Below are 27,715 nucleotides of genomic sequence, written 5' to 3' on the forward strand. Positions count from 1 at the left end.
TGCTCCTCAGATCTCTGCAGGGTAAATCCAGACAGCTAGCTAGACTATCTGTCCAATCTGAGTTTTCTGTTGCACGACTAAAACAACTTTTGAGCGTACACGTTCCACCAAAACAAGTTCCTTCCCGAGGCTATTTTGCAGAGGTGCTGTGGCTCCATGGCCATGACGATTGTGATCGGTTTAATGAAATGCCAATAAACCAGAGCATGTTTTTCTCCCATCCCGGAATGCTGTGTGGACTAGCCAGACCCTCCTCCGCAGCGCTGTGAAGGAAGGTCTGGCAATGCGAGACCACACAGAGACGGATAGTAGGGGCTCAAAAATGAATAAAAAGATTTGTGCCGTAATGCTTAATGTTGTCATTTTTTTTTTTGTTAAAATGGATTTTTATAAAATCTGTATCTAAAAAAAAAAAGTATTGTTCAGGAACTGGTATCGAGTCACGGTATTGGTATCGGTTCTGGAATTTTTTTTTTAACGATACCCAGCCCTAACCATACATCTACTCATCAACAAATGAACTTCGCCGTATTAAATGAGGCAAACCGTATACAGAACAAGGCACAGCGATGTGGTCAGTGGTACAGCAAAGGTAGTATCTCATTCACTGGCCATGTAAAAATTACAGTAAATTATTACAGTAAAAATTACAGAACAAAGGCCTCTGGGAGGTTCAGATGAACTGTAAATCTCCGTTCAGAAACGTCTGGCGACCATGTTCAACGTGAAGTTAGGAGATATTTTAGGACAGACCACTTTGAAAGAAAATTCACTTACATCTGTCACACTGCAGAACGCTTCAGTCTCGGATCATTTTGTAGGCGGCCTCATTATTTCGGACTTTGCTGCAACTATGAGAAAGAAGCAACAGGCATTCGCAGTATCACACCATTACACTCACATTACAACTACAATAGCCCGCTACAACCACGCCTTCATTACCCATCACAGAGACATGCCCAGCTAAAACCAAAGGTGAGAATGAATTCAAGTCAAATGAAATAAAGACTCGAGTGCACCGACAGCATTCACATATTCCCAGCTATAACAACAACATAATATTTACATACCACATTTTGAAGACATACTCCACACCTGAAGAAAAGATTCAGACAATTATTGCAAAGTGCAATAGCCATAATTCTTTTGTCATTTGGAGGCGCTCGTATAATAAGATAATAGTCTTAAATATTCATCACTGGTTATAAACCTGTGTTCATATGTTCTGCTCAGTCTTAAGAAAAATAAATAAATTACCAAATACAATGTCAACAGTAAGAAAAAGGGAAGCGTACAAAATGGCATTTAAATAAAGAATTGTGCAAACCGCAACTTATTAAGCTGACAAAAAAAAAAAGTATTTTAGTTTAATTAGATAATTTAATGCTCCCAGTAGGTTTTATTTTTTTTTATTTTTTTCTGGCTGTAACCAATCCAGGAAATTCAATATTAATTTGGAGCTTTTTTTTTTAAATGACAAAGGCCCAGCTTTACGGACAAAAGACAATGTCCTCAATCTATGAAACTAAGTCGACTGTATCTTCTGGGTAAGGTTAGTCTATATGCCCCTGTCACTGAAATGAATAAAACAGTAAATATCATGCTTCCAGAGTAATCATATATTATATATGTAAACAACCAACTGCCACAGACTTCAATCTTCCATGAAATAATTGTGTCAAAACTAAAGAAACAGCGGAGCCTTGAAAATACATTAAGAATGGGTCTCTTACGGTAAAGCTTGATTTATAGTTACGCTCCTGTGAGGGTATATAACCTGTGCGCTAGAGTGTCTGCGTCGTTATAGTGTATCTCTTTAATAGAATAGCAGAGCCGGTGTGTGTGTGTGTGTGTGTGTGTGTGTGTGTGTGCGTGGGGAGTGTGTGGTAGAGCGAGAGAGAGAGTGACAGGGATTAGCTTCGGAGTGAGTACCGACTCCAGCGGTGGAGACGGAGAAACAGAGTGTCTCCTCTGTGCTTTTCTGACCACGGTCGGAAAGCTGAAGCAGGAAAAGTTAACCCTCCTCCTCGATTTCATGTCGTTTATGGAGAAGGAGAGTCCGGAAATGGGTAGGGGGAAATGCAACGCTACCAAGCCACGTCCAAGCGGACCAATCACGGTTGTTGTGGCCTGCGTCGCCGCAACGTGTAGTTACATTTCCGGGGAGGTGCGCGTCAGGGTAGGGCGTAGGGTCCGTATCTACACGTACCTACGTACCGTGCCTACAGCATAGATTCAACGCAGAACCATAAATCAAGCTTTAGTGTGGCAACTCATATTATCAGTCTAAAATGAATAGTTTCTTTACACGATACACACCTTTTCAATGAGACAGTAGAGAGTTCAGGTGCTATCAAAAAAAACAAAAAACAATTTGTGTTACATTGTCCCATTAAGTCCCTTTGGCTGAAAAACATATGGGAACATTTTATCAACATTTAAAGGTCATTTCGGGAAACCCGCTGTGTGGCCGAAAGCTTTCGGAAGGGTGGGCTCTTTTGAAGGTGTACATCCAGAGTGGACTGGTTCAAAGGAAAGGGGGGGGTTCTGGTGTCTTGGGGGCAAGTGAGCAGATTTGGTGGGCTGCGGAGGGGCCGGCTGAGGCTCCTGGGGAGGTGTTGCTGGCCTCTGGAACTCTGGCTCTTCAGTCTTGGCCACGCCCCCTTGGGTGCTGTCTCCCTGTGGCCGGGCACAGGGGGTTACGGTGGCGTCGGGCCTGGCAGGGGAGGAGAAGGAGAATTGCCCTGAGGTGGGGCTGAGATCACTGGGCCGCTGCTCCTCCTCCTCCCTGGCCTTCCCCTCCGGATGGTACTGTTTGAGGCGGATGTGCCAGGCCAGGCTGCAGACTGCAGACACCGTCTTGAACTGGTGGATGACGTTCCGTGGGATGAAGTAAATGTCGTCGTCACACAGCTGGACACGGACGTAGCGGATGCCTTCTCTCCTCAGCTGGTTGAGCTTGGCATCGTCTACCCACTGGACACACTGCATGAAGACACATGGTCGTTTCATGTTTAACATTTGAGCAGGATATGCTATCTGTAGTATAATAATCAAACAAAGATGTGATGTGAAGCGTGGGAAATTAACTTTGTGCAGAGAGAGATTTTAGATCTTTGTACTGGGGCTGCGAAAGGCAATCACAAAGACACGCAAGAGATTTATTGTGTTAGATAAAAGAGAATATTGGTGAAAAACTGGGCTTTTGAGTGTAACTGTTAAGCCTTTTCTTTAGTGCTTTTATGATTTAATTCAATGTTCAATTTGTTAGATAAAATAATGTTAGAAAGGATTTCCTTTCATTTGTTTTAAATTGAACATGCAATTTGTTGTATTTTAGCAGAATACTGGAAGCAGCAGAACTGAGTACACTTTAATAGGCCTATCTGTTTATTTATCAAGTAATGTCATCGCAAATTGCATATTTTCCTCATATTGTGCAGCCCTACTTTGTACTCAATGTGTTCACGTTGGTGATGTGTGGGAGTCTGTCAGATGAGAGTCTGACAGGTAACTGAGGTAACATCAAAGGGGAAGGCTAAAGCGTGATTTATGCTTCTGCGTTAAATCTACGCAGTGGCTACGTAGGTAGGTACATAGAGACACAGACCCTACGCCCCAGTCTGACGTGCGCCTCTCAAAAAATTTAACTACACGTCGCTGTGACGCACTTGGCTTGGCCGTGTCTTGGCAGCGTTGCATTTCCTCCTACAAACAACATGAAATCAAGGAGAGGGTTAACTTTCCCTGCTACAGATTTCCCACTGTGGTCAGAAAGAACAGGGGAGACACTTTGTTTCTCTCACTATGACTCTAGAGTCGGTACCCGTCACTCTCTCACTTCCTCTACCACACACTCCCCACAGACAGACACCGGCCCTGATATTCTCTTAAAGGTCCCATGGCATGAAAATTTCACTTTATGAGGTGTTTTAACATTAATATGCGTTCCCCCAGCCTGCCTATGGTCCCCCAGTGGCTAGAAATGGCGATAGGTGTAAACCGAGCTCTGGGTATCCTGCTCTGGGCCGATCTGGAATCTCCTCCTTATGAGGTCATAAGGAGCAAGGTTACCTCCCCTTTCTCTGCTTTGCCCGCCCAGAGAATTTGGCCCGCCCATGAGAGAGAGGCATCATGGCTTTCAAATGAGAAAAGTGGCAGTTGGTCAAGGACACACCCCCACCCTCCACCTTGCCCCCCCCCTCTCTCCTCCTCATTAGCATTTAAAGCTACAGACACAGAAATGGCACATACTAAGGAAAGCTCATTGTGGGACTGGCTCTAGTGGCTGTAATTCTGCACCAAGGCTGAATTTCAGGAAAGAGACTTCAGATACAGTATTAGGGGACCACTAAGGTCTATATAAAAGAGACTTCAGATACAGTATTAGGAGACCACTAAGATCTATATAAAAGATACTTCAGATACAGTATTAGGAGACCACTAAGGCCTATATAAAAGAGACTTCAGATACAGTATTAGGGGACTACTAAGGCCTATATAAAAGAGACTTCAGATCACCTTTAATGCGATTGACGCACACACCAACGCACAAGCATTAACTTTAGGCCACTTATGTAGGCTACGGTGAAAGCTCTGCGTGGAGCCTCCGCACAACGATAAATCACGCTTAAGAGTTTGACATCAAAAGTCTTTTGCCCGGGGAAAAGGCAAAAAAAAAAAGCCACTCTAAAGGGCAGAGGAGGACACTATTTACAGGTCTCCCCTCCATGCAGCATGAATTAAAGTCTTGATTCGTCACACCAGCGACTCCGTTATCTTTCCTGAAGAAAGTCTTCTACATTTTGACTTGATTCATCACACCAGCGACTTTGTAATTGTTTGGGGACCAAGGAGATATTCTCTGACATACACATCCTAAAGGATAATGTACCTGAGACACTGGGGGCTCATACAGATCCAGCTGCAGCCTCTGGACAACTTCATTGAAGTCCCCCGCCTGGAAACACACCACGTCTTTGGTTATCCGAGGTCGGTTATTCCTGTAACACATTACAAAAAAAGCATAAAACACACAGACGTTTCTCAACACATGTCATTGCGAACATTAACGACTGCGTCCCAACATTTTTGTTAGAGATGCACCGATTGATCGGCTGGTGACCAGAATTGGCCGATTTTCACGTGATCGGCCATGACCGGCGACCGGCCGGTCAGTCTGACATATGCCGATTTTATGCCGGTCAGATCAAGGATGTAAAAGAACTGGATACAGCGTTCATTCCAATGAGAGTGCTCATGTTTGTGTTGTCGTAGCAACCGGTAGCAACATGCGCGTTCATGAGCTTCTCTCTCGTGTCTCTTACGAGTATAGTTCGTTCTCTTAATACATCCATGGTATACGTGGCGAACTTGTGAACTCGCTGTTTCATTGTATAAAATATTCACTAACGTTAAACATTGTGTTTTCGTTGTTCCTGGTCGTTTACAGGCTTAGCTAAATAAACGATGGATGTATTTAGACAACCAAGGAGATGTAATCATTATGTCGTGCTACTAGCTAGATACTAGCTAGTGCTAGCTACTGAGGTTAGCCTGCAGTCATTGACATCAACAGTCAACGACAACGTTCATTATAACACTTCACTTTGGCATGTATTAATTAGTAATGCTTATCAAAACAAACGATGGATGTTTTGAGAGAACCAAGGCGATGTAATCACTATGTCTGTAGTAACGTTATCTAGGCATATAGAGATGATCATTCATGGATTTATATTAGAGCCCGACCGATAAAGGATTTTTAAGGCCGATACCGATACAAAGATTTGATGATTTAAAAATCCGATATTCCGATATATCGGCTGATATATATTTAAAAAAAAAAAATCCAGAAAAGCATAAGAAAACATAAACAGATTTCCCTAACATTAGTTATTTATAAGTCCTCACTAAAATAATATGATAATGCAGTTTAAAAATAAACTTGTTTTTTTTATTGTCACAACAGAACAGAGGAACATCAAATTATATTAAAGTTCTGATAAATAACATGTATAAAAACACAATAACAAAAACAAAGCATGTTGCCAACAGGGACGTTGTAGAGCGCCCTCTGGTGGACTAAACTATGCAACGCCAACACTCATAACATGTTTTGTCCATTTTTATTTTATTTTTTAAATATTCATTTATCAGAATCATTTACGTGTCAATATAAATGATTCTGATGAATGAATATAAAAAAAAAGCCTAATATCGGCCAATAATATCGGCCCGCCGATATATCGTTCGGGCTCTAATTTATATCATCTCGGCTTGATTACTGCAACTCCATTTTCACTTCCACAAGTCGTCCCAGGATCGTCTACAACTGGTCCAGAACGCTGCTGCAAGGCTGTAGACCAGGTCCAGCAGGATGGCGCACATCACTACAATTTTATACCCCATTACATTGGCTTCCGATCAAGTTCAGGATCCAATTTAAAAGTTCTTATTCTGGCTTATAAAGCTTTGCATGGTCAGGCACCTGTTTATATCTCGGACCTGCTCCATCCGTACACTACTAACAGGTCCCTCAGGTCTTCTAACCAAGGATTACTGGTGGTCCCACGCACTCTTTTAAAAACTAAAAGGTGACTAAACGTTCCTTTGAAGCTGTGGCTCCAAACCTGTGGAACGCCCTTCCTATTGTCTTACGTTCTGCAGTCTCTGCTGAAGCTTTTAAAAAGCAGCTGAAGACACATTTGTTTAAATTCGCTTTTGACTCATCTTTGTAAACTTTGGGTTTTAAGTTTTAAATCGTTAAAATGATTTTCATTGGTTGTTCAATTATTTTCTTTTTTTCCCTTGCTTATTTTCTGTTGGATCTTACTGTATTTTTTACAAATGTTTATCATGTGAAGAACTTTGTGACTGTCTGTAAAAGGTGCTATATCAAATAAACTTATTATTATTATTATTATTATTATTATTATAGCTATGTACAGTGTTACCGTTCTTAATACACCCATGCTAGCTACCGCTGATGTTAGCTACTAGCCGATAGCCCCGGCAGTTTGGGAAGCGCTAATGACGTTACAGCCATGTTACAGGCTTTACAGCATACATACATCCACACATCCCTCGGATGTATCATAAGATAATACCATGGCTTTTTATTAATAGAACACGTGGTGAATTACAACCATTAGCTATATCCATTATTACAGCTATAGGACCTCGGGAGAACCGTCATATGAGCATGCGCAGTGCAGGGCGACATGGGCGGGCACAGTCCTGCGGGTCTGCTCGCGTTCATTATGCGCGTTCATCATGCCTAGTTTAATAACTCTGGATTCGGCTACTACCTGTTTTCACACAGAAGTTTAGTTTGCTAAATATATCCCCTTTTTTTAGTTGGATATTGGATGTGAAAAGAAGGAAATGGTTCTTCCATAACATTGCACTTTAGATGTGTGTGAATTTCCCACACCAGGAGTAATTTATAAAGTTATAAAGTATATTTTATAGTGATCGATTATCTGTTCAAAAAATGTTCTATGCAAAATGTAAAATGTTCTATTAAAGAAAAGACAGAACATAAATATTTGTGTGTGCTCAATGAAAAATTGGAAATCGGTACTGGCCTAGAAAATTGTAACCGGTGCATCTCTGGTTTTTGTTAAGGCATATCAATAGACACTCACCATTCTCCAAAGTGCACCGCCTTCAGAACCCCCACAGCAGCAGTGCTCTGCCAGTCAAAGCTCTGGCCTACATGGTCAGCATGGGCCTTAGTCCGGTCCTCAAACAGAACCTCTCTGGGTTCACTGGCCCTCGGCAAGTAGTGGAGGTTTTTGATCTCATTCATAGACCTAGCCAAAAAGATGGGAAGATGTGGTGGTGGTGGTGGTGGGGGGGAGGGGTTAGGGAAAGAACAAGAAGACAGGTTTTAAGTCTACACTTTCACAAGCATGCCTAAACTCATAATCACATAACAGTTATTACCTATATTTCCATAACAACTATGTTTTCTATCATGTGGGATCTGGGACTGTTGCCTTTGCAGCTGGGGCTGTACAGTACCTGCGTCTTTTGAATGGAGACTTGGGCATGTCAGCGGTGGGTACCATTTGTTCCCCCGGTCGCACCCACATGATGGGCCCATCGTCACTCTGAGAGCGACAGTCCAGCTTCAGACTGGAGAGGCTTCCCCACGGTAGGGTCATCTGTGGACACACGCACGCACGCACAGACACACACACAGACAAATACACACACACACACACACACACACACACACACACACACACACAGACACACACACACACACAGTCTGGATCAACGGAAGTACATTTTTTTTTACAGTTTTCTTTTGCGGGGTGCAAACGTTCCACCAAAACAAGTTCCTTCCCGAGACTATTTAGCAGAGCCACCGTCGCTGCATCAGGAGCTTAGCGCCGCCCAAGACAATTGTGATTGGTTTAAAGAAATGCAAACAACCCAGAGCGTTTTTTTCTCCTATCCCAGAATGTATATGTGGTGTAGCCAGACCTTACTCCACAGCGCTGTGGAGATAGGGCTGGCGATGCCAGACTATGAAAAAGTACAACAGACTGAACAGAGGTTACAACAATAAACCAGCAATGGAGTTAATAGGGAGTGTGGTACATGTACTTCTTAATGATCTTCCAGAGACAAACATACTGAATGCAGCATATTAAGTGATTCTGGCCTGAGGTCTAGAAGAGGATGCACAGGATATGGATGCACTCTGAGTTTAAGTCCTCCAATCAGTTGGCAGTCAGAGCAAAAACATTGTTCCTGCTGTGACTGCCGTGCTGTGGTTTACTACATAAGATCACAAGAGTACAAACTCCCCTTAGAATATTCATAAAAATTATAAAAATAAATCTTTTTCCAACCTTGAGAAAGGGTGACTCCTCCAGCATGTCGAGGAACTCTGGGAAAAAGTCTCCAACTTCCTCATCCACAGCTCCCACCAAGCTGATCTGCCTCATGGGTCCGGACCGGTAGGTTCCTGAACAGTAAGTCCGGCTCACCTAGGACAGGAGAAACAGCTTATGTCATTCAACGCGACCCAGTCGGTTCTACACACTAATCAATGATGTATACAGTATATAAGCTATATGCTAATTAGGGCCGGGCATCGCCATTGTTTTCCCGAATCGATTCCATTCCAATTCACAAGGTCCAGATTGGATATCAATTAGGTTAGGGACATTTCAGAATAGGATAGTCTTTATTGTCATTGAACATGTACGAACGAAATTGGATGCAGACCTATCAGTGCAAAAGTGCAAAAGCGCAAAACAGCTGAATGAATAAATATAAATAAGCCTCTAAAAGACACTATACAAATATATAAAAAGGGACAGGTTTAAAAAAAGAACATAAAAAAAAAAAAGTTAAGTTACAATGCCAATTTTGCTTGGAGAGATTCTCGATCTCGAAAGATCGATATAGGACTTTAATAATATATATAATATCAGATCACTCAAACAAACAAAATTTTAATTGGACAATTATTTTAACAAAGCTCTGATGCTAATTGTTTTAGAACAGTTTTTCCAGTTAGTAGTATAAAAAAGATATATGTAGATCTATCTACACGAATTATTGCTAATGCTTTACCGAAACTTCCTGACTTTCTTGGTATTGTCCAGTGGTGTAGTCTATTGTATTGTAGTGGGTATACTGTACTGTATATGTATGGGCATGTATATATATATATATATATATATATATATATGCCAGAATGGGCCTTTTTGGAGGGGGGGCGGCATATCATAGTGGGGGGGTCTAGGTGTCTTCCCCCAGGGAAATTTTGAGTGTCAAAGACTTCATTTCCTGCATTCTGACACACTTTTTTGCACCAATTTACGGTGAAAATACCTTTATTCAGCCTATTCAAAGAAGAAAAAAAACACAGATGACAATTCAAAATATATCAAAATTACAATGGAAAGTATGTTGTTACGTGCCATTGCGCATTTTTAAGTGGGTATATGGAAATCCTGGAGCTTTCTTAGTGGGTATGCTGCGTATACCTGCGTATCACGTAGACTACGCCACTGGTATTATCATCACTGTTCTACTTTGAGCAAAACGAAATTACTGCTCTGAGGAAGCGGTATGTTACCTACAATATTACTTTTGTCTGACATCCTTTAAGCTAGGAGGTAGAAATTGGCTGTGAAGAAGCTACAGCAGCACATCATACCTAACAGATCCTTTTTTACTCGGAATAATCCACACACAGTCACACTGATGGATTCCTTACATGCTTAGGAGTGTGTCTGGGAGATAAGCTGCACATCACAGCCTGTGAGTTGTATACTAGTATATGCAGATTCCTTATTATTATTCACACACTCACAGCTACTGTACCAATGTGTAGGTAACTGCATAGAAAATATGCCAGACTGTAATCATTGTAGCAAAGGTTTGCCTGCATGACGTTATTATCCTGGTGTGTGAACACTGCTGTCATTATAATATGTTTCACATCCAAAGGCCTACAAGATGCAGTTTTATACACAGCACTGAGCCCAGTAAAGTGCAGTAGATAATAGCAAAGCACTTCAGCACAATCATTCTGCTCTCAAAGCATTAATGTATTCTCTGAAATTATCAAGCTAGGTCTACTTACCATGCATAAACAGAAACCAGCCGAGCTTTCTCTGTGTTCTCTGAAGATCAAACATTACACAGGCAGACATACTGGCACACTGTTTCTCCCCCTCTCTCGTTTTAACCCTTATTTACTCGAGGAAGGTTCACTGAGAGGAAGCCTCTCTTTTGCAGGTATGCCTCTGATCACATTCACACAGTTACACACATAGCCATGCAGAGACATTGTACGTAGTAGTTGTAGTATGTTCTGTATACGTTTCTGTAATGTACTGAGTACTGTTAAAGGGTCTAATTGTGAGTGCTATATGTTATCAACATCATTTTACTTTGTATCTCTTGTGTATTGCCGTATTTGTTTGCTTGGTATATTTCAGTTCTGTAAATATGCAGCAGACGAATTGTATGCATTGTGTATGTTGTATTGTGTTATATTCAGTTATTACACATATGATCTAAATCTGTCCGTGCAGCTTTCATTCAACTATTCCCCTTTTCAGAGCTGTTACAGAAGCTGCCCAGTACAACCACAGTCTGATCTGCTGGCCACTGAGCAGCTCCCCTGGAGCGGTTTTGGGTTAAGGGCCTTGCTCAAGGGCAGCCCCAGTGGTTGTAACTTTCCACACCCAGATGTGTCCTGTCGGTCTGGGGATTGAACCGGCGACCTCCCGTCCCGACCGGCCTGTCACAAGCTCGCTTCTCTAACTTTTTTAGGCCACCACTGCCCTCTGCCATCTTTCTTAGACAGTGCTGGTACTGTAGGTCTAACTCTGCATCGACATGGAGCAAAAGCCACTCCATTAGATCTCTCTAAAAACTAACTACTGGGTGGGCACTGCAGTCAGTACATATGCCATGTCTAAACCACAAGGAACTAAGTTACTAATGTATATTCTTTTTAGTTTCTTAATTGAAATCAATTGTGTTTTATATCAGTAATATAACAAGGTAACCAAAATCATAATTATTCATTTTAGAGTTCCTCTTCTAAAAAGTCTCTCCGTTATTATGCATTATTATCACTTTGCCTCTCAAAATGCAATATGAGGTCTGACTATAACTGACCCTGTGATGCCTAAATTATGTTTAATAGGCTACATTACAACATGCTATTCTATGCCACTGCACACCAGCAATATATTATGATTTAGCAACGATTTCGATGATTGATTTGTCATTTTAAGTCATTTTTTTAAAGCTTTTTAAGCAAAAGGTCTCTGGTTCCAACTTGTCAAATGTGAACATTTGCTGGTTTTCTTAGATTTCTTTGATGGTAAACTGAAACTCTTCTTGGTTTCTGACAGCTGGTTGGACAAAACAAGCCTGAATATATCAACTTGGGCATTTTTCATTAATTTACTAAACTTTTTTTACTCAACAGCCATATTAATTGATACTGAAAATAGTTGTTTGTTGCAGTCCTAAATTTGAAAATTCAAAAAAGAAACCGGCTGTTTGAGCTGAACACTAAAGGACTCCTGTATTTGGTTGTGATAAAAGTGCAGGTGGTGAGTGCAATGCAAACGCCTCTGTCAGAGCCACACAGACCAGTTGCCTTTTAACATACCTGAGAGTGAAAGTTGGCAATGGTGGTAGTCTCAATGTCTTTCTTGCCCAGTATCTCCATTTTGACTGGTGTGTTTGGGAAGTTGAAGGCAAAGTAGTCCAGGAAGTCGGGCAGGAAGGCGGCTGCTCTGTGCACCACTGCCAAGGCATACGAGGCTGCACCTCGAGGCTTCTCCGCAAAGGCCAACTCCAGAAACTCCTGGGCAAAGCACTCCATCTCAGCCGGGCTGAGACAAGCTATCTCGTCAGCATAGGCATGCAGAACGGATCCCCCGCCATTGGCTTGCCTTTCCTCGTGCATGAAGCGTCCGCACCAGGTGCCTGTCTGGAGGCAGGAGCTGCGGATGTAGTGGTCTTGGTGGGACAGGAAGGGGACGTGTCCCAGTTTGAGAGCGTGGAGGTAGGGTTGGTGGTTCTCGATAGAGTCTCTGCCAGGCTGGCAGTCGCTTTCGTGCTTCACGGTGCCGGACAGAGATGGATCAGGGCAAACGGGCAGATTGAGATCTGCTCCGAGCCCTGCACACACAGTCTGAACGGCTTTGTTGCGCATGTATCGGACCTTCTTGCCACTGTGCTCGTCCTCACGGTGCTTCTTCTTCTTCTTTTTCTTCTTCAGGAGATAGTCCTCCAGTGTTAGAGACTTGCCATTCTCATTGTGGGGCCTTGGCTCTACAGATACAGGAATAAGTAAAAGGTCAGAGGGGCAGGGTACATGTAGATGGTGAGGGGAAACTGAGGGGGTATTTTGCTCTGTAACCTTGTTGAACCCTACATCTGATTATTTTCTAAAAACAATGCATAATTCATTCATTTAGCAATGGTGATTCATATTGGCATGCTACCCACACTAACAACAATATTGTAGATATAAGTTACACAGCTTATCTATTGTCATGCACCCTCAAATAATTTACACCGGACCACAGGCCACAAATGAATGAGATTTTGTCAGCATACATTTAGTTCTTTTTAATGGCACTACAGTGTGCCTTACCTGTTAGAGAGCACGTAAAAGTTACTGAAATTTGCTACCAAAACACTAATTGTAGGCTACATACCGTTACAGTAGCCTACTAGACATATTAAGTGAAAATTGTAAACCTTGTTGCAACCTGTCAAAGACTTATGTTGACCCTGGACACCTCTCTGGGAAAATAAAAAATATATATATAGGCTATATTCCATTCCATTTCTAAATAAGGAAGCCAGCCCCCCTTTTGTATATGCATAAAATAATCAAACTCACCCTTGCTTTTCTTCAGTTCTGCGTGTTTGACGTTCGCCTCGGTGTTTTCCTTCTTGAGCTTCAGTTTCAGGTCTTTATCCCGGTGCTTTTCTTTGAATTCCTGGGGCTTGGCCTTGACCATTTTGAGAGGCGTGAAAGTGAAGAGCGCAGGTGGTTCGGGGAGCACCGCTCGCTTCTTCTGCAGCTGCTCCGGTACCTTCCGCGGAGGAGAAGGAGGAGGAGGCAAAGTCGGCTGCAGGTTCTTTGTACCATTGGTAAGACTGCGGTTGTTGTTGTTGTGGTGGTGGTGGTGGTGGTGGTGGTGGCGGCTGTGCAGGACATGTTTATCTGCGCTGAACTTGTGGGGTTTCGGATTTTGCTGCAGCTGATGCGGCTGCTGGGTCCGGGGCTCAGCGTGTTGCTGGTTTGGGTGCTGATGGAGCTTCACTTTCTTCGCTTCTTTCACACACTTATCCCGTTTGTCAGCGGACGGCGACAGGTCCCTTCTCTTCTTCTTTTTCTTCTCTCTAATGAATCTATCCAGACTGTCAATCCTCACATTTCCTTCTTCTACTTTGGCACGGAGCAAGTCGACTTGAGCTGCCATCTTTGGACGTACGGTACATTTAAAAGCACTCGGGTTTCCCACTGCGCAGGTGCGCGAAATGTTGTAGTCCAACTGCAGTTATTTTGTAGTTCATGTCGGTATATTTGGTCTTTTGCGCACGCGTAACACGTGGACCTGTGGGTAATGTAGTATATTGATATCGCAAAGCTGCACGGGAGTTTGAGTATTCTGTGCTGACTGCGTGCGGCAACGCACGCACTCACTTCTGCTCAGCTGACGTCATGGTTTATTTATAGTCACAGCCAGGAGAGGCAGTGCTTCGCCGTTTACAGTCGTTATCAATGGGAAGCAGAACCATAGACTGTATATATTAACAGTCTATGAGCAGAAGAGACTGTTAAAACAAGCTAATATTTTCATTCAACTTCACAACGACATACTTATGGACTCTCTGGAGGAACCAAACAAGGCTGACTTGTGTTAAAGGATGGGTTCACAATCTTTCAAGGCTGTCTTAAATGGTATGTAGGCTACATTAAAACAGGTTTGCTTGCTGTACCTGTTTATATTGGTCATTAAGAGATCCCGTCCTTATGTACTTTCAATGTAAGTAATGGACATTTTTCACAGCAGACATTTTTGACTTGTCATAGTAGGAAAAGCACAGCTGAAATTGATAACCTTAACGATGGCTCAATTCCATCAAGTGTCCCAGTAAGCTAGTTCAGTGAGTCAACATGCACAATACCAGGGCCTCTCCTAAGTGGAATGCAACCATCATTAATGGTTTTGAATACACCTGTGCTTTTCCTACTATGACATGTCAACATGTCTGCTGTGAAAAAGGTCAATAGGGGACAAAATCCAAAGTCCTCGTTCTTTGCAAAATACATTTCAGCGTTTATTGGAAGTCAATATGAGCCTAGATTTAAATTATACTTTTTATTGATCCCCAGTGGGGAAATTACAATTTTTTTCACTAGAACACACAGGTCTGAAATACACCCACATGCTCAGGTCCTATACATGCACAAATGGAGAGATGTCAGAGGGAGGGGGCTGCGACTGCTGGAAAGCCCCCCCCCAGCTGGGGGTGGAGGGGGGGAAGTTTGGTGCCTTGCTCAAGAGCACCTTGGCAGTGCAAGTCTGTACAGGGACCTGAAACAGCAATCCAACTCCCTACAGACTGAGCTACTAAGCCAGCCTAAAGAGGCCGACTAATAGCCTATTAGTTTCTCGTAAACTATGAATGCATTTTAGCACAAAACGAGGACTGGGGATTTTCTCCGTAATCACCGTAGACTGTATATGAGAAGGGTAATCACTACATTGGAAACAACCTTTAAATGGCCAGAATCAGACCAGAATTAATGGGATGAATGATTGCAGCAAACAAAACCTTGTTTCAGTGTTTATATAGGCGCCTGACTATTGGTTTAAGACCAACTTGGAAAAATGTGAACCTATCTTTTAAAGGCATACTATGTAACTTTTCCCTCTTCGGACAACCTGTAGGGGGACCGAAGAGGGAAAAGTTACATAGTATGCCTTTAAGAGAATCTGTGGTGGTAGTCAAACAAGTTTAAACGGTTTAAAGTTTAAAAACTGTAATATTAAAGTTGCAAACCCTCCAATATGAGGCAAAAAGGAACTCTGATTCTTGTGACAGGCCGCTATACTGTCCAAAGATAAGTATAGGATCAATAGGATATACAGTACTTACTTCTCTGAATCCACGAGAAAAAAAAAAAAAAAAAAAAAAAAAATGCTTGAGTCATGTTTATTCAGTAAACCTTTATTTATCAGTGCATGAACAGAACGCCATGACCAGATTATTTCTTTTCACCCATTTTACAGTATATCATTTCCTCTCTCAGCTCCCTTAAAAAAATAATGAAACGATTTACAGAGGGGGTTTTTTTTTCTGCATGAAGGCAAATATTTATACAGGTGCTGTACAATTTATAAACATTTACAACTACCATGATGTCAAAACTAAAAGACTTTTTTTTAATATATATATGTATATATATATGTTGGAGCGATGCAAGGCCACGGTATCATACACGGTAATGGCATGAACAGTAAATTATACAGTAGCCCATCATATCAACAACAAAGTGGACAATAAATTAATAAGTGGTTTCACAGACCAATGCATGAGTTTGTTCTGTACATCCTTAAAACAGGCTGATAAGGCTACAGTTCAGGGTCAGGGGCCTTGAAGTCAACGGTCGCAGCGCTGCCTGGAAGGAGACGTTGGGGGGCTTAAAACACCATCGAGCAAACAATGACTAGTTGGTGAATAGCACTTTATGAACCACTAGATGTCTCTGTACTCCACACAGTAGCAACATTTAAACAACACTAAATTTTGTCTTCGGAGTTCCACAACTGATCCCAATAAATATATATTTAAAAAAAAAAATACATATTTTTTTTTTCCATCTAGGACTTAAATCCCTGTTTGATTAAATTTGATAATCTTTATAGAGCAATTTTAAATAGGACTCCTAAAGAAGCAGTCAAGCCATTTTCACATTATGCACTGTGTGCAACCACTAAAGGGAAGCATATTGTGATGAACCTCGTTGTTTGGAAAATGTAACTGCATTCTTAGGGAGTCTGGCTTTATTTATAATGAAAAAAACAAAACAAACTGTGACAGCCATGATTTTGTTAATGACGAACAAATGAAGCAAACATTTAAATTTTTCTCACATTATGGGTTATGTACTAAATAAAACAAATTGATCAAAAATAGATTTGGGAGGATAGAATGAGGGGGGAAAGGGGATATGTTTTTTGTGCCTACATTTGTGATCATAAAAATACAAATATCTCTTAAAGTTTTCATCGGAAGTTGAAGGCAGAGGTCTCACTTCTTACAATCACGCTCTTTGTTACTCGTCTAAAGCATGTGTCAATATATGCGTAGTCACTTTGTTAAACGATATATGTTTCGGATTAAGTATAGTCGCTGCTACATATGAGTTATCTTAAAAAAAAAAAAGAAAAAAAAAAAAAAAAAAGACAGCCCTACCAGTCAGCTTGTATACATACACACACACACACACACACACACATATATAGGCAGAGGATCTAAAACACAGAGCTGCTAACAGTAGACCACATCATGAAATCAGGCTTGTGTGACCGTTCACAGACCATGACATCTTAGAAATAGAATGTATAGATTTCATAGTGTTACTGTTTTAGGTGATAATGCCTATCTACGCATTCTATTTCCAGCATTAAGTCCACATCGAAAGTGAAATGACTCAACATGGATATGTGTACTAACAGTTTTTGCTCACATATAATTTCAATAAATTACATTATGCTTTTTTTTTTTTAATATCAACACACATGTAACAAACATTAGAACTATAACCACAAGTATCTGGTCTGCTGATGCATATAAAGCTCCGGTGTAGTCTGTCTACCCTCTGATAAGCTTACAGGATCAGAGGGTCATTTAATGTGCATGAATACAGTCATACACTTCACGATTCTAGTCTGGCTCTCGGGGAAAAAAAAAAAAAAACAGACAGTAGAAGACACTGTTTCACCCTTTTGCAGATGATTTTTAAGAGAAACTCAGCAGCCTCACTTTCTAGTGACAGCAACGGTGAATCAATCTCGCCCGGAAGAAAAGCAGAGTGACTGTCTCCAAACTTCAAAGTGACAAAAAAAAAAATAAATCAAAGCGGGATCCTTCATCAAGGCGGGTAGAGCAGTACGTCTCATTACCCACAAACGGTCTCACAGTGAGTGCAATACGGAGCAGCTTCTTTATAACCGGAGTCTCTGATTGGCACAAAATAGACTTCAGTGTAGCATCCCAAAAAAATAAAAATCTCCCTCAGAACCAACCTGTTACACGCACGTCTTCGCACAGTACAAACGCTCCTGTCGGTACGAGCACGTACTGTCAGCAGCTGGATGCAAACTGACCGAGGCAAACTGGGTGAAAAAGTAAAGTAAAAAATAAAAAATCATGAGAAGCCATGTTGCTGGTTACACAGTGATCTGCTTTGTCCGTGATTGCTATAAAATAAAAAATAAAAATCCTTCCATCCTGAAAAGTACATTTTTTAGTGGCTCAGCTTTTTTCTTAATGTTCGCAGAGAGTCCTGGGAGGATATCAGATATCGATATCCGCCTGGGACTGGATCTTTGCAGAACTGGGAACCTTCCACGGACCGGGGGTGATGGGAGCCTTCTTGCTGGTGGCGGTCCCGTTGCAGCTGGGGTCCTGGATGCTACTGCTCGAACCTCTGGGATCCTTTCTGTTCACTTCTTCAGGTGGCCCGTGGTACTTGCTTTCCTGACGTTCCTTATCCCCCTTCTCCTTTCTGCTCCTCCGGCTTAGGGTGCCACTATCGGCGTCCGAACCGGCCCTCTCCCTGTGAGTCTGGGAGTGGGATTTCTGTGCCGCTGCCTCTTGCTCGGCCCTTTTGCTCTTCTTGCGTTCACCAGTCCCCGAGCTTTTGTCTCCGCTCTCTGTGGCCCCCCTCTCCTGCCAGTAGGCCGCATCCTCCTCCTTGTACCGCCGGTCTTTGCCCTCTCCAGAGGCAGCGCTGGGTTGTTGGCCAGCTGGACGCCGGGGGCTCTGGGGCTCCTCCAGGTTCTTCAGAGGCACAGCGGGGTCCGGCTCCCTCTTGGAGCTCTTCCTGGGGCTAGAGGAGCGGTGGTCTCTCTGCTGCCCTTGGGCTTTTCTGTCTTTCCCCGTATCCTCCACGGATCCGCTGTGGCCTTGCTCGGTTTTCCTGGGGCTCTGAGAGCGCTCCTGGCGGGGGGCTCGCATGGGACTAGAGGGCTTGGAGTCACTCCTGCTTGTTTTTCCGGTGTGGGTGCTGGGGCTAGTGGTGCGCTTATGGTTCTGGTGAGAGAGCTGTTGTCCTCTCGATCTGTTAGCCTGCCTGGCGTGCTCCTGCCTGGCGCCAGGGGACCCTGGCGCCCTGGGATCACCCCCGGAGAACTCCTCAGGGGCGGCCGTTTTGGGCGAAGATGGGGACATTTCCGAGGCCGAGAGAGAGACAGAAGATGGAGAGGCTGGAGCCGACTGCCCGTCGGATACAGAGAGTCTGGGAAAGCTTGAGGTTGGAATGGTTACTTTGTCCTTGGAACCTGAGAAACAAGCAATGGGAAGTAAGAAAACGTTCGAGCTGAGCAACAATGCATGTACTCTAGGGGTCTGCATCCCGTGGTGGAATGTAACTAAGTACATTTACTCAAGTACTGTACTTAGGTACAATTCTGAGTCTTCTTTTCATGCCACTTTCTGCTTCTACTCCGCTACATTTCAGAGAGAAATATTGTATTTTTTACTCCACTACATTCATCTGACAGCTTTAGTTACTTTACAAATTTAGATTGTTGCACACAAAACACATGTAGTTTATAAAATACAATGTTTTATTATAAACATTATTATTATTATTATTATTATTATAATAACTACCCAACAATATAACAGCCTACAAGTCCAGCTGACGTGACTAGACCATTAAACACTTAGTTGGTTGACAGAACCGTTTGGATCGTTTCCAGTTTCTAAAATGGGATTTTTCTGCATTGAGTACTTCTACTTTAATTACTTTAAAGTACATTTCCCTGATGATACTTACAGTGTAGTATTAGTACCTTTACCTAAGTAAAGGATGTGAATACTTCTCCCACCACTGTCTGCATGAGCTAAAATATTATTTCACACATTCAATAAAAAAATGTAAGATTAAACATGTCATGCAACAGAAGCACAATATCCTCATATTGTGAAAAAAGATGCCCGCCTCGCTCGCTTTCTGTAATAACCCTCTGTGATATCGCTCGAAATATTTGCCTTGTTTGAGATATGCATCAGCCGGCGACACAGCCATCAATGGAAAAGGTGCTAGCGGTCCCCCAGCACTGACGTTTCAATCCATCCATCCCCCCCCCCCCCCCTTCCGGTGCTGATAAGAATTGCACAGCTGTGATTGAGAGCAGATATATGCAGCAGAAAACCAGAGAGAGAAAAAGAAGAGCGATGAACTTAAAGTGGGGCTGAAATGAGATTTTAGATTTCTAGGAGCGATAACTCATAGAAATTCATTCTAACGTGGTCTTTTGGATTCAAAGGTTGATGCCAGTGAATGCACACAGATCCTTTTACCGCTCGTCACTCACTGATCGATATCGAGTTAAGGATTATTCTCCAGGTCTCCATCTTCATTCAGGATGAGGTGTGTGTTCAGTGGCATCCCAGGTCTTTTGCAATACCCTTAAAACAAAAAAATAACTTGCAGAGCTCTGAAGCCTCCCAGCGCTCCTGCAGGTCTGTTCATTCTTCGAGGACTCACTGCTTTGGTTCAGCCCTCCGGGGGAAGAGGAACTCTGCTAACTGAGCTTTTTTTCTTCCAGATTGATCATGGGGATGAAGGAAGGGACAGAGAACAACACCTAAAGAGTAACTTCGTTTTTTTTTTGTTTTTTTTTTCAATCCGGACCCTATATTCCCGTGTTTTTGTGTCTTAGTGACTGATGGGAACAACAGTCTTTGAAATTGGTCCAGTACTAAGCAAGACTGCTGCAGTCGGCAGTCAGCAAAACAAGCTACAATGTAAGTTATTGGGCAATTGCGCACCTTCAATTTACGTCCCCAAAAAAGGGCTTGTATTGCCGCTGACAGGCTCCGATTATTGTTCAAAGTGTCTGACAACATCATGGAACGGATCCTTACAGAGATAGACCTTTCTGTCAAAGAGTAAGATCATTTTCTGAATAACCTGATCTCACAGAATTCCGTAAAATGAACACGGCCCCTTAACTCAAAATCTGTGGCAGTTTCACGGAATCGCAAAATATTTTGTGATGGGCCCACTGAAGAATTCCGTGAAATGGACACGGCCCCTTAACTTAAGGAAAAGGTCGTGTGTGGGCTTACGTTTCCATGACACGCGGGACAAGAACGGGACGGTTGGGTTTAGGAAAAGAAGAACGGGACGGTTACGGTTGGGTTTAGGAAACGTGACACGCAGGACACAATCCCTGGTCTCCTGGGTGAAAGTCCTGTGTTTGACCCATCCACCACCCCAACCAACCTCCCTACGCGGATTTTCGGGCTTTCATACTACTCGCTACCGTAGTCGCTCCTAATGCTACGTCATCTTCTCATTGACTTTACATTGGCATTGTTTTCCATGGTAGTCACCCAGAATTTTCACACATTTTGTGCCACCACCAAGTAATGCGCTGTTAACAGTTTGTGATCATTTCATGGAATTCTGTGAGACCAGGCTGTTTTTGAAACATAAAAACAGCCCCGAAATCAGTATTGCCAAACCCACCAGACTCCATGTAAATAACAGTAACAGTAAGTTCGTCATCATAAAATACACTTCATTCAAAGTCGACACAAACAAAATAAAACTATGAAAAGTAATTTTGGTTTGTCTTCCCACTGTTTCAACAATCACCAATCTGGTTTAGTTTTTTAATAAATCCTTGATGCACCCATTTACATGTGGGAATATACTGGCACTATACACGCTAAAATATTGATTATTTAAATGGAGTCTGGTGGGTTTAACAATAGCGAGCTCAGAGCCGTTTCTGGTTATACGAAGACGATCTTACTCTTTAAAAAAAGTCTCTCTGTAGGGATCCTTTTTTCATAATGTTGTCAGACATTGGGTTCCATTGCAGCCCGGGTCGCGGCTGCCGGGTCACAGCGTTCTCGCTCAATACGGGACCAATTTAAAAGATTGTTGTTCACCTCAGTCACTTACACACAAAAACATAAGGTCCAGGTTGGGAAAAAACAAACAAAAACGATGATACCCTTTGAATCTGATAAGATGAATCACTTTGAAAGGAGAGGTCAAAGGCAAAAGTACAAGGAGTACAAGGTTTACCAAGGTAATTAGGGACAGACCGAGAAAAGCAGTGAGGCCTTTATTGATGCTCTGGTTTCATGTAGAAGCACAGGGTGGAAGAAGAGTTCAGACCTATAGGAGGAAAAGATAAATAGGTAGAAATAGACAGCCGTGCCAATGCAGAAAACAGGAGCAGATAAAGAGCACGAGAGGTAGATCCAGATAGAAGTAGTGAGAACGACAGGAGAGAGAAGTCAAGAAGAGAGAAGCTCGCAACACATGCATGAGAATAAAAAAAAAAACCTCAGCGCCTTGCTGCTATCACGCATATCCATACAAAAGCTTCTAAACATGTAGGGTAAATATGCTACTAAGTGTAGATCTAAATGCAGTGCTAACAACGTCTATACTGTACATGCACGCGGCTGACAGCAGTCACTCACTGTGATCCGGGACCAAGCCCTGGCCGGGTCGAAGCAGCAGGTGAACTTTACTGCCTCCTGCTTGGATCAGTTCAATTGCACGAGTGTGTGTGATGCCCTGGGTGGCCTCGCCGTTGATCTCCACTATCTGATCGCCAACCTGCAGCGGTGGAAAAAAGCATTCAGATCCTTTACTTTAGTAAAAGTACTTAACACCACACCATAAAAAATACCTTGTAAAAGTTCGGCATTAACCCTCCTGTTGTCCTTGAGTCAAATTTGACCCGTTTTCAAAAAGTCAGAAATTTGGGATTCTTTCAACCAAAAAATGTATAACGTATATGGTTCCATACAACGCGCTTCACAAGTAAATAAATGATCAGTTCACTACTTTCATTGAATTTGGGTGTTTTATTCAATTTTATAGCATTTGAAAAAAATTAATGAAACAACGTTGAAAAAGGTGACCAAAAAAATTGGGAAAAAAAGTGACAAAAAAACTTCGGGAAAAGCGACAAAGGTGTCGAAAAAGACGACCAAATAGTTTAAATTTTAGACCCAGAAAAACAAAACGTTGCATGATAAATGGGAAGACAACACAAGGGTTAAAAAATGTTATTTTAGTAAAAGTATGTAAGTATCATCAGGAAAATGTACTTAAAGTATTTCAAGTAAAAAGTACTCAATGCAGATTTGAGAAACATTTTATAAACTGGAAACTATCAGGTGGGACACAGTGGGAGGGACGTGAGGCAGAAATACTAAATGAGAGGAGAGGGACAACAACAGGAAATACGTTGTTGTGGTTTAGCCGAGGCTGTGACACACAGCTGATGGAGGCAGTTAAGGTACTTTAAAACCCTTATCGCCCAATTGCTGCAATTTGTGTCTGAAAATCAGACTCCATTTCAAAGTCACAATCTGAACATATGGACACTTATTTTCAGTGTGACTTAGACTTCCTAAGGATATCATTTTCCTGATGTCAATACAAAAAAAGCTCCTCAATATTCTAGAATTTACATGAGTTTTTTTTTTTTTAAAGATTATTTTTTGTAGCCTTTATTTTAGAGGACAGCTGGAGACAGGAAAGGGGGATAGAGGGAGAGACGGGGATGACATGCACGTGGGTTGGATTCCAACCTGCGGCCACTGCAGTAAGGACTGGGTCTTGGAACTGTACATGGTGAGCGACCAGAGCGCCCCGAATCATCACGTTTTTAAGTTTTCTTCAGTATCAACAAAAAGGATCAATTTTAATGTATATATTATATAACGGCTGTCAATCACTTACAAATTTTAATTGTGATTAATCGCATGAGTGTCCTAGTTAACTTGCGATTACACACTAACTAGACAAATTAATCACACATTTCTATCCGTTCTAGATGTTCTTTAAAAAAGGATATTTTTAAGTTTTTAGTGGTATTTGAGAACTCAACTACTCCGGTGGTAACTCAATTCATATCGACAGTACATGTAAATAACTTTATTCTTGTGGAGAGAACCATCTGGAAGGGCTTTGGAACTCAACTTGCCATTCAAAAGAAACTTTTATTTACTTCTACTCAAGGAGCTTTGTTCCTGCTATCCATCCACTCCCGTCGATGGATGTACTATAAGACACGTAAGACCTGCTCTCGTTCCGCTGTCTCATCTCCGCTGGTTAGTGTTTAACCGAGGATCTGTGGACTGCATGCATGGGAATAAACCAGAAATAAATTTGAATATATTTAAAAGTCGCTAAGAGGGTCTGAAAAGTCGTTAAATCTAGAGAGAGTCGCCACGTTGGCAGCACCGTCCAACGTTACTGCTGCAGCTTCCTGATTTCCCAAACTACGGAACGAAATCACAGAACCTGCGTGTCGCCGGTTTGAAAAATGAGTGGCCGTTATTATTTGTTTTGACAGCCCTAATATATAACAATTGGAGGGGAAAATTCCAAACCTTTTAACTTAGGACGCAGTTGTCTTAATTTTGTCTGACGACGGCCCACAGTGTCACACATTGAAACCCCCAGAGTAAGACCTATCAATTTCATTTCAAATGCAATAGTGCAAAATAGTATTAGCCAGTTTACTTAAAAAAAACAAAAACAAAAAAAACTCACGTGTATCCTGCCGTCTTTAAGAGCCGGTCCGTCCTCAGCCAGTCGCAGGATGAACAGGCCCATGTTGTACTCTTTCCCTCCTCTCAGACTGAAGCCGAAGCCCCGCTGGCTGCGGTCCAGCTCCACCACCAAACAGCCCTGTAGTTCACAGACAACAACGGCAGCTTTTGGGACTGTTGCACTTCTTGACAGGCACAAAAAAATTATTCCATAACCTCTAGGGCTGGGAATCTTTAAAAAAATGTTCAGTACCAGCGCAAATACCAATACCGTGACTTTGATACCGGTTCTTAAAAGATTCTTTTTTCCGATACCAATTTTATAAAACAAAAAGAAATTACATTACACATTACTGCACAGTATCTTTTCATTTATTCCCTGTGCGTAACGTAGAGCGTTTCCTGCGTGTCTCTACGATGTTTTTGTTTTTTTTTAGCAGTGGGGGCAGGTCTGTCCGAACAACAACCCGTTGTCCAATTAGAACGGACCCACCGCGGTGACGTTTTTGGTGGAGCTGTTCGTTTTAATAGTCGACTCGGAAGAAAGCGAACGTTGTGACAATAAATTACATCAACACAGCAGTATGTGGAGTTAAACTAGATGGGCCCCAATAACCTCTGAATAGTTCTACTTGTTGTTAAATTGCAATGTGAGCGGCAGCCAACGGGGGGTGCATTACGTCGGCAGGATAATTTAAAAGGCAACCGCGACTACATTGTGCGTCTGCCCTATTTCTGATACCGTGGCGGCAGAAATTTTGCCATGGCGGGCCGCCACTACAAAATCAACAGAGGAAACACTGGTGTAACACAAGACAGCCAATCACAAACATTATAGTAATAATTTATACTTTATTAAATTACAATGTTTTTCACTCTGTTAGAATACACACTACAAACAGGCCTGAAATACACACACATGCTCAGGTCCTACACATGCACAAATGGAGAGTTGTCAGAGGGAGGGGGCTGCAGCTGTCGATGGACAGGAGCCCCCAGCAGTTGGGGATGAACCCAGGAGGTGAACTAGCACCTCTCCAGCTACCAGTCCACCACCATACTTTTACCACCATACCAATTTTTCCACACTCGTAGGATCACTCAGATGGCTGTTACAACCCCAACCTTTATTACTGCAAAATGATATTTTGAAACTTCTAACAATTCTGCTTGGTCCCCTAATAGGCGCCACCCCCATATTAGATCTTACCGGCTCACTGACGCTGATGAGATTTACTCCTTAGTAATTGAAATTGGGTATTGAATGACACGATACTCGATACTTTAGAAGCAATTTGGTCGGTGCCTAAAAAGTATTGCATTTGATACCCAGCCCTACATGCTACAACATCGGTTCCAGGCTGTAGTCAAACCTGGAAAATCCCCGGTTCATATGCATTTTAGTCCAGTGACCTACAAGGACCGCCTTCAGATTAACGCTTTATTGAGATCAATTGGCACCAGAGCAGAATGAGTCAATTACAAACATTAATAAACTGTAAAATTGAGTAGCACTTAATCATTTAGGCTGTGGTCTTACCTGCTTAGAGCCTGACGTGATGAGCGTTCCCATCTCTCTTGGTGGGAAAGAGTTCCTCATCTCAGTGTCACCATTCCTACCACAGAAAAGACCACCCACACACACACACACACACACACACACACACACACACACACACACACACACACACACACACACACACACACACACACACACACACACACACACACACACACACACACACACACACACACACACACACACACACACACACACACTAATGTGACCGACATGCTGTAGCTATGAAATACATTTACCCGTGTTCTGCTTCTTTATCTATATGTTTCATTTGTTTGTGTTTTATGACAATATGGCACAGTATCTCGTCTTGAGACGAGAATTGAAAGGCAGCCCATAACTAGCATATAAAATAGACGTACAAGTGTGGAGAAACGATAAAAGAAAGAACGATTATTACAAGGTACACTTTTGGCATGTTTCAAAATGATCTAAATAGTTGTAATTGTTTTTTTTGTTGTGATTTAAATGTCCTTGATTTGATCTAGATTCTTTTATTATTTATTTGATTTAGGTCCTTCATTTTTACATAGTTGTTTTAGTGACTTGCATGTCCTTGTTTCTATTCCAGTCATTGTATTTTACACTTTTTGCACTGCTGGTGTAGTGTGTTCTAAATTGTATTGTTTTTATATTGTGTAATCTTGGCCGCTTGCCCACAATAGTACCTCCGAGAACTACAGGTTGATGATGAATACATACAGTTACATACAACACTTAGTATATATGTATATCTCAATATATTCAGGCGCTCACAATACTGATCCAAGATCTGTGACCTGTCTCAAGGTGAAGGATTATCTGCTGTGGGGAAACAATACATAAAAATGTATGCACTCAGTGTCTTATAATCATAACAATCTTATTGTGTCATGTTGGCAATAATGCATGTCTGCATGTGAACTAAAGCACATGCAAGTTATAGATGCTCCCTATTGTGAAGAGAGTAGAGAACAAGTCTGTGCAATTAACAGTGGTGGAAGAAGTATTCAGATCCTTAAAAGAACTACTACGACACTGTAAATGACTCTGTTACGAGTAAAAGTCCTGCACTGAAAATGTTACTTAAGTAAAAGTATGTTAGTATCATCAGGAAAATGTTCTTTAAGTATTAAAAGTACTCGATGCAGAAAAGTCCTCACATTTTAGAAACTGGAAACGATCCAAACTGTTCTGTCAATCAACTAAGTGTTTAATCAGCTAATCTTTTCAGCTGGACTTGTGGGCCGTTATATTGTTCGGCAGTTTAATTTATAATAAAACATTGTATTATATAAACTACGTGTGTTTTGTGTGCAAAAATCTAAATGTGTAAAGTTAACTAGTAACTGAAGCTGTCAGATGAATGTAGTGGAGTAAAAAGTAGAATATTTAGCAGCCCTAGTGTCCAGTAGGATGTAGACACTGCCGCCCCTTCATTACAGCAGCGTGAGCCTCTTTCGGTTTGGTTTCATATTACAGTGAGGACCTAAATCCTTCACAGAGCCGTGTTGCTCATACAGTTCAGTGGCAGATAACGGGGGCATACTTTAACACTTCACAGAGCTCATTACAATGCCTCTGCGGGGAACTTTACTGTGCTCACACCCTAATCTAAAGAGTCTAGGCCTTCTTAGCGGCTCTGGCGTGGAGAAGTGTTTACACACTTGATGCAGTCTCGGCTCCTATCTAGCCTGGGCTGACCCAAGGCATGTGTTGGAGATTAGACGCAGACGAGGGAGGAGGGGCTGCTTCTGAGGAATGGATGGAAGCTGCTGAATTATTTTTCATCACAAATGTATTCCAAAG

General features: G+C 42.1%; 2 protein-coding genes across 5 annotated transcripts in view; both read right to left on the minus strand.

Annotated features, from left to right (window-relative positions):
* Positions 1-1,418: 1,418 nt before the first annotated feature.
* LOC116043718 (lysine-specific demethylase 9) lies at positions 1,419-13,994 on the minus strand. Its single transcript, XM_031290599.2, has 7 exons — positions 13,409-13,994; positions 12,164-12,831; positions 8,868-9,005; positions 8,029-8,171; positions 7,650-7,817; positions 4,895-5,003; positions 1,419-2,985 (listed from the first exon to the last, which is right to left on the minus strand). Exons 1-7 carry the CDS (start codon positions 13,992-13,994, stop codon positions 2,446-2,448), a joined length of 2,352 nt encoding a protein of 783 aa, XP_031146459.1. The 3' UTR covers positions 1,419-2,445.
* A 1,740-nt stretch (positions 13,995-15,734) lies between these two features.
* Positions 15,735-27,715, minus strand: part of magi3a (membrane associated guanylate kinase, WW and PDZ domain containing 3a) — a 170,363-nt gene continuing 158,382 nt past the window's right edge. For 2 of the 4 annotated variants that reach the window (XM_031290591.2, XM_031290590.2), the window contains exons 18-21: positions 25,889-25,964; positions 24,350-24,487; positions 22,261-22,399; positions 15,735-19,088 (exon numbers count right to left, since the gene is read on the minus strand). In XM_031290591.2, coding sequence (XP_031146451.1) covers positions 18,103-19,088; positions 22,261-22,399; positions 24,350-24,487; positions 25,889-25,964 — 1,339 coding nt within the window. In that variant the 3' untranslated portion in view covers positions 15,735-18,102. Of the gene's footprint in view, positions 19,089-21,856; positions 21,950-22,260; positions 22,400-24,349; positions 24,488-25,888; positions 25,965-27,715 lie in introns of all 4 variants that reach the window. The other 2 variants (XM_036008551.1, XM_036008550.1) reach the window with 2 other exon arrangements.

The sequence above is a fragment of the Sander lucioperca genome, chromosome 12, assembly GCF_008315115.2.
Source record: "Sander lucioperca isolate FBNREF2018 chromosome 12, SLUC_FBN_1.2, whole genome shotgun sequence".
In the NCBI taxonomy this organism is placed as follows: Eukaryota; Metazoa; Chordata; class Actinopteri; order Perciformes; family Percidae; genus Sander; species Sander lucioperca.

What these genes read in the sequence shown, in the direction of transcription:
- LOC116043718 (XM_031290599.2), bottom strand. Translation starts at nt 13,994, where the DNA reads ATGGCAGCTCAAGTCGACTTGCTCCGTGCCAAAGTAGAAGAAGGAAAT. An exon ending in AGAACTGAAGAAAAGCAAGG is followed by an intron (nt 12,832 to 13,408) that starts GTGAGTTTGATT and finishes CTGTATCTGTAG; the next exon opens with AGCCAAGGCCCCACAATGAG. An exon ending in GCGGTGCACTTTGGAGAATG is followed by an intron (nt 5,004 to 7,649) that starts GTGAGTGTCTAT and finishes AATGTGTTACAG; the next exon opens with GAATAACCGACCTCGGATAA.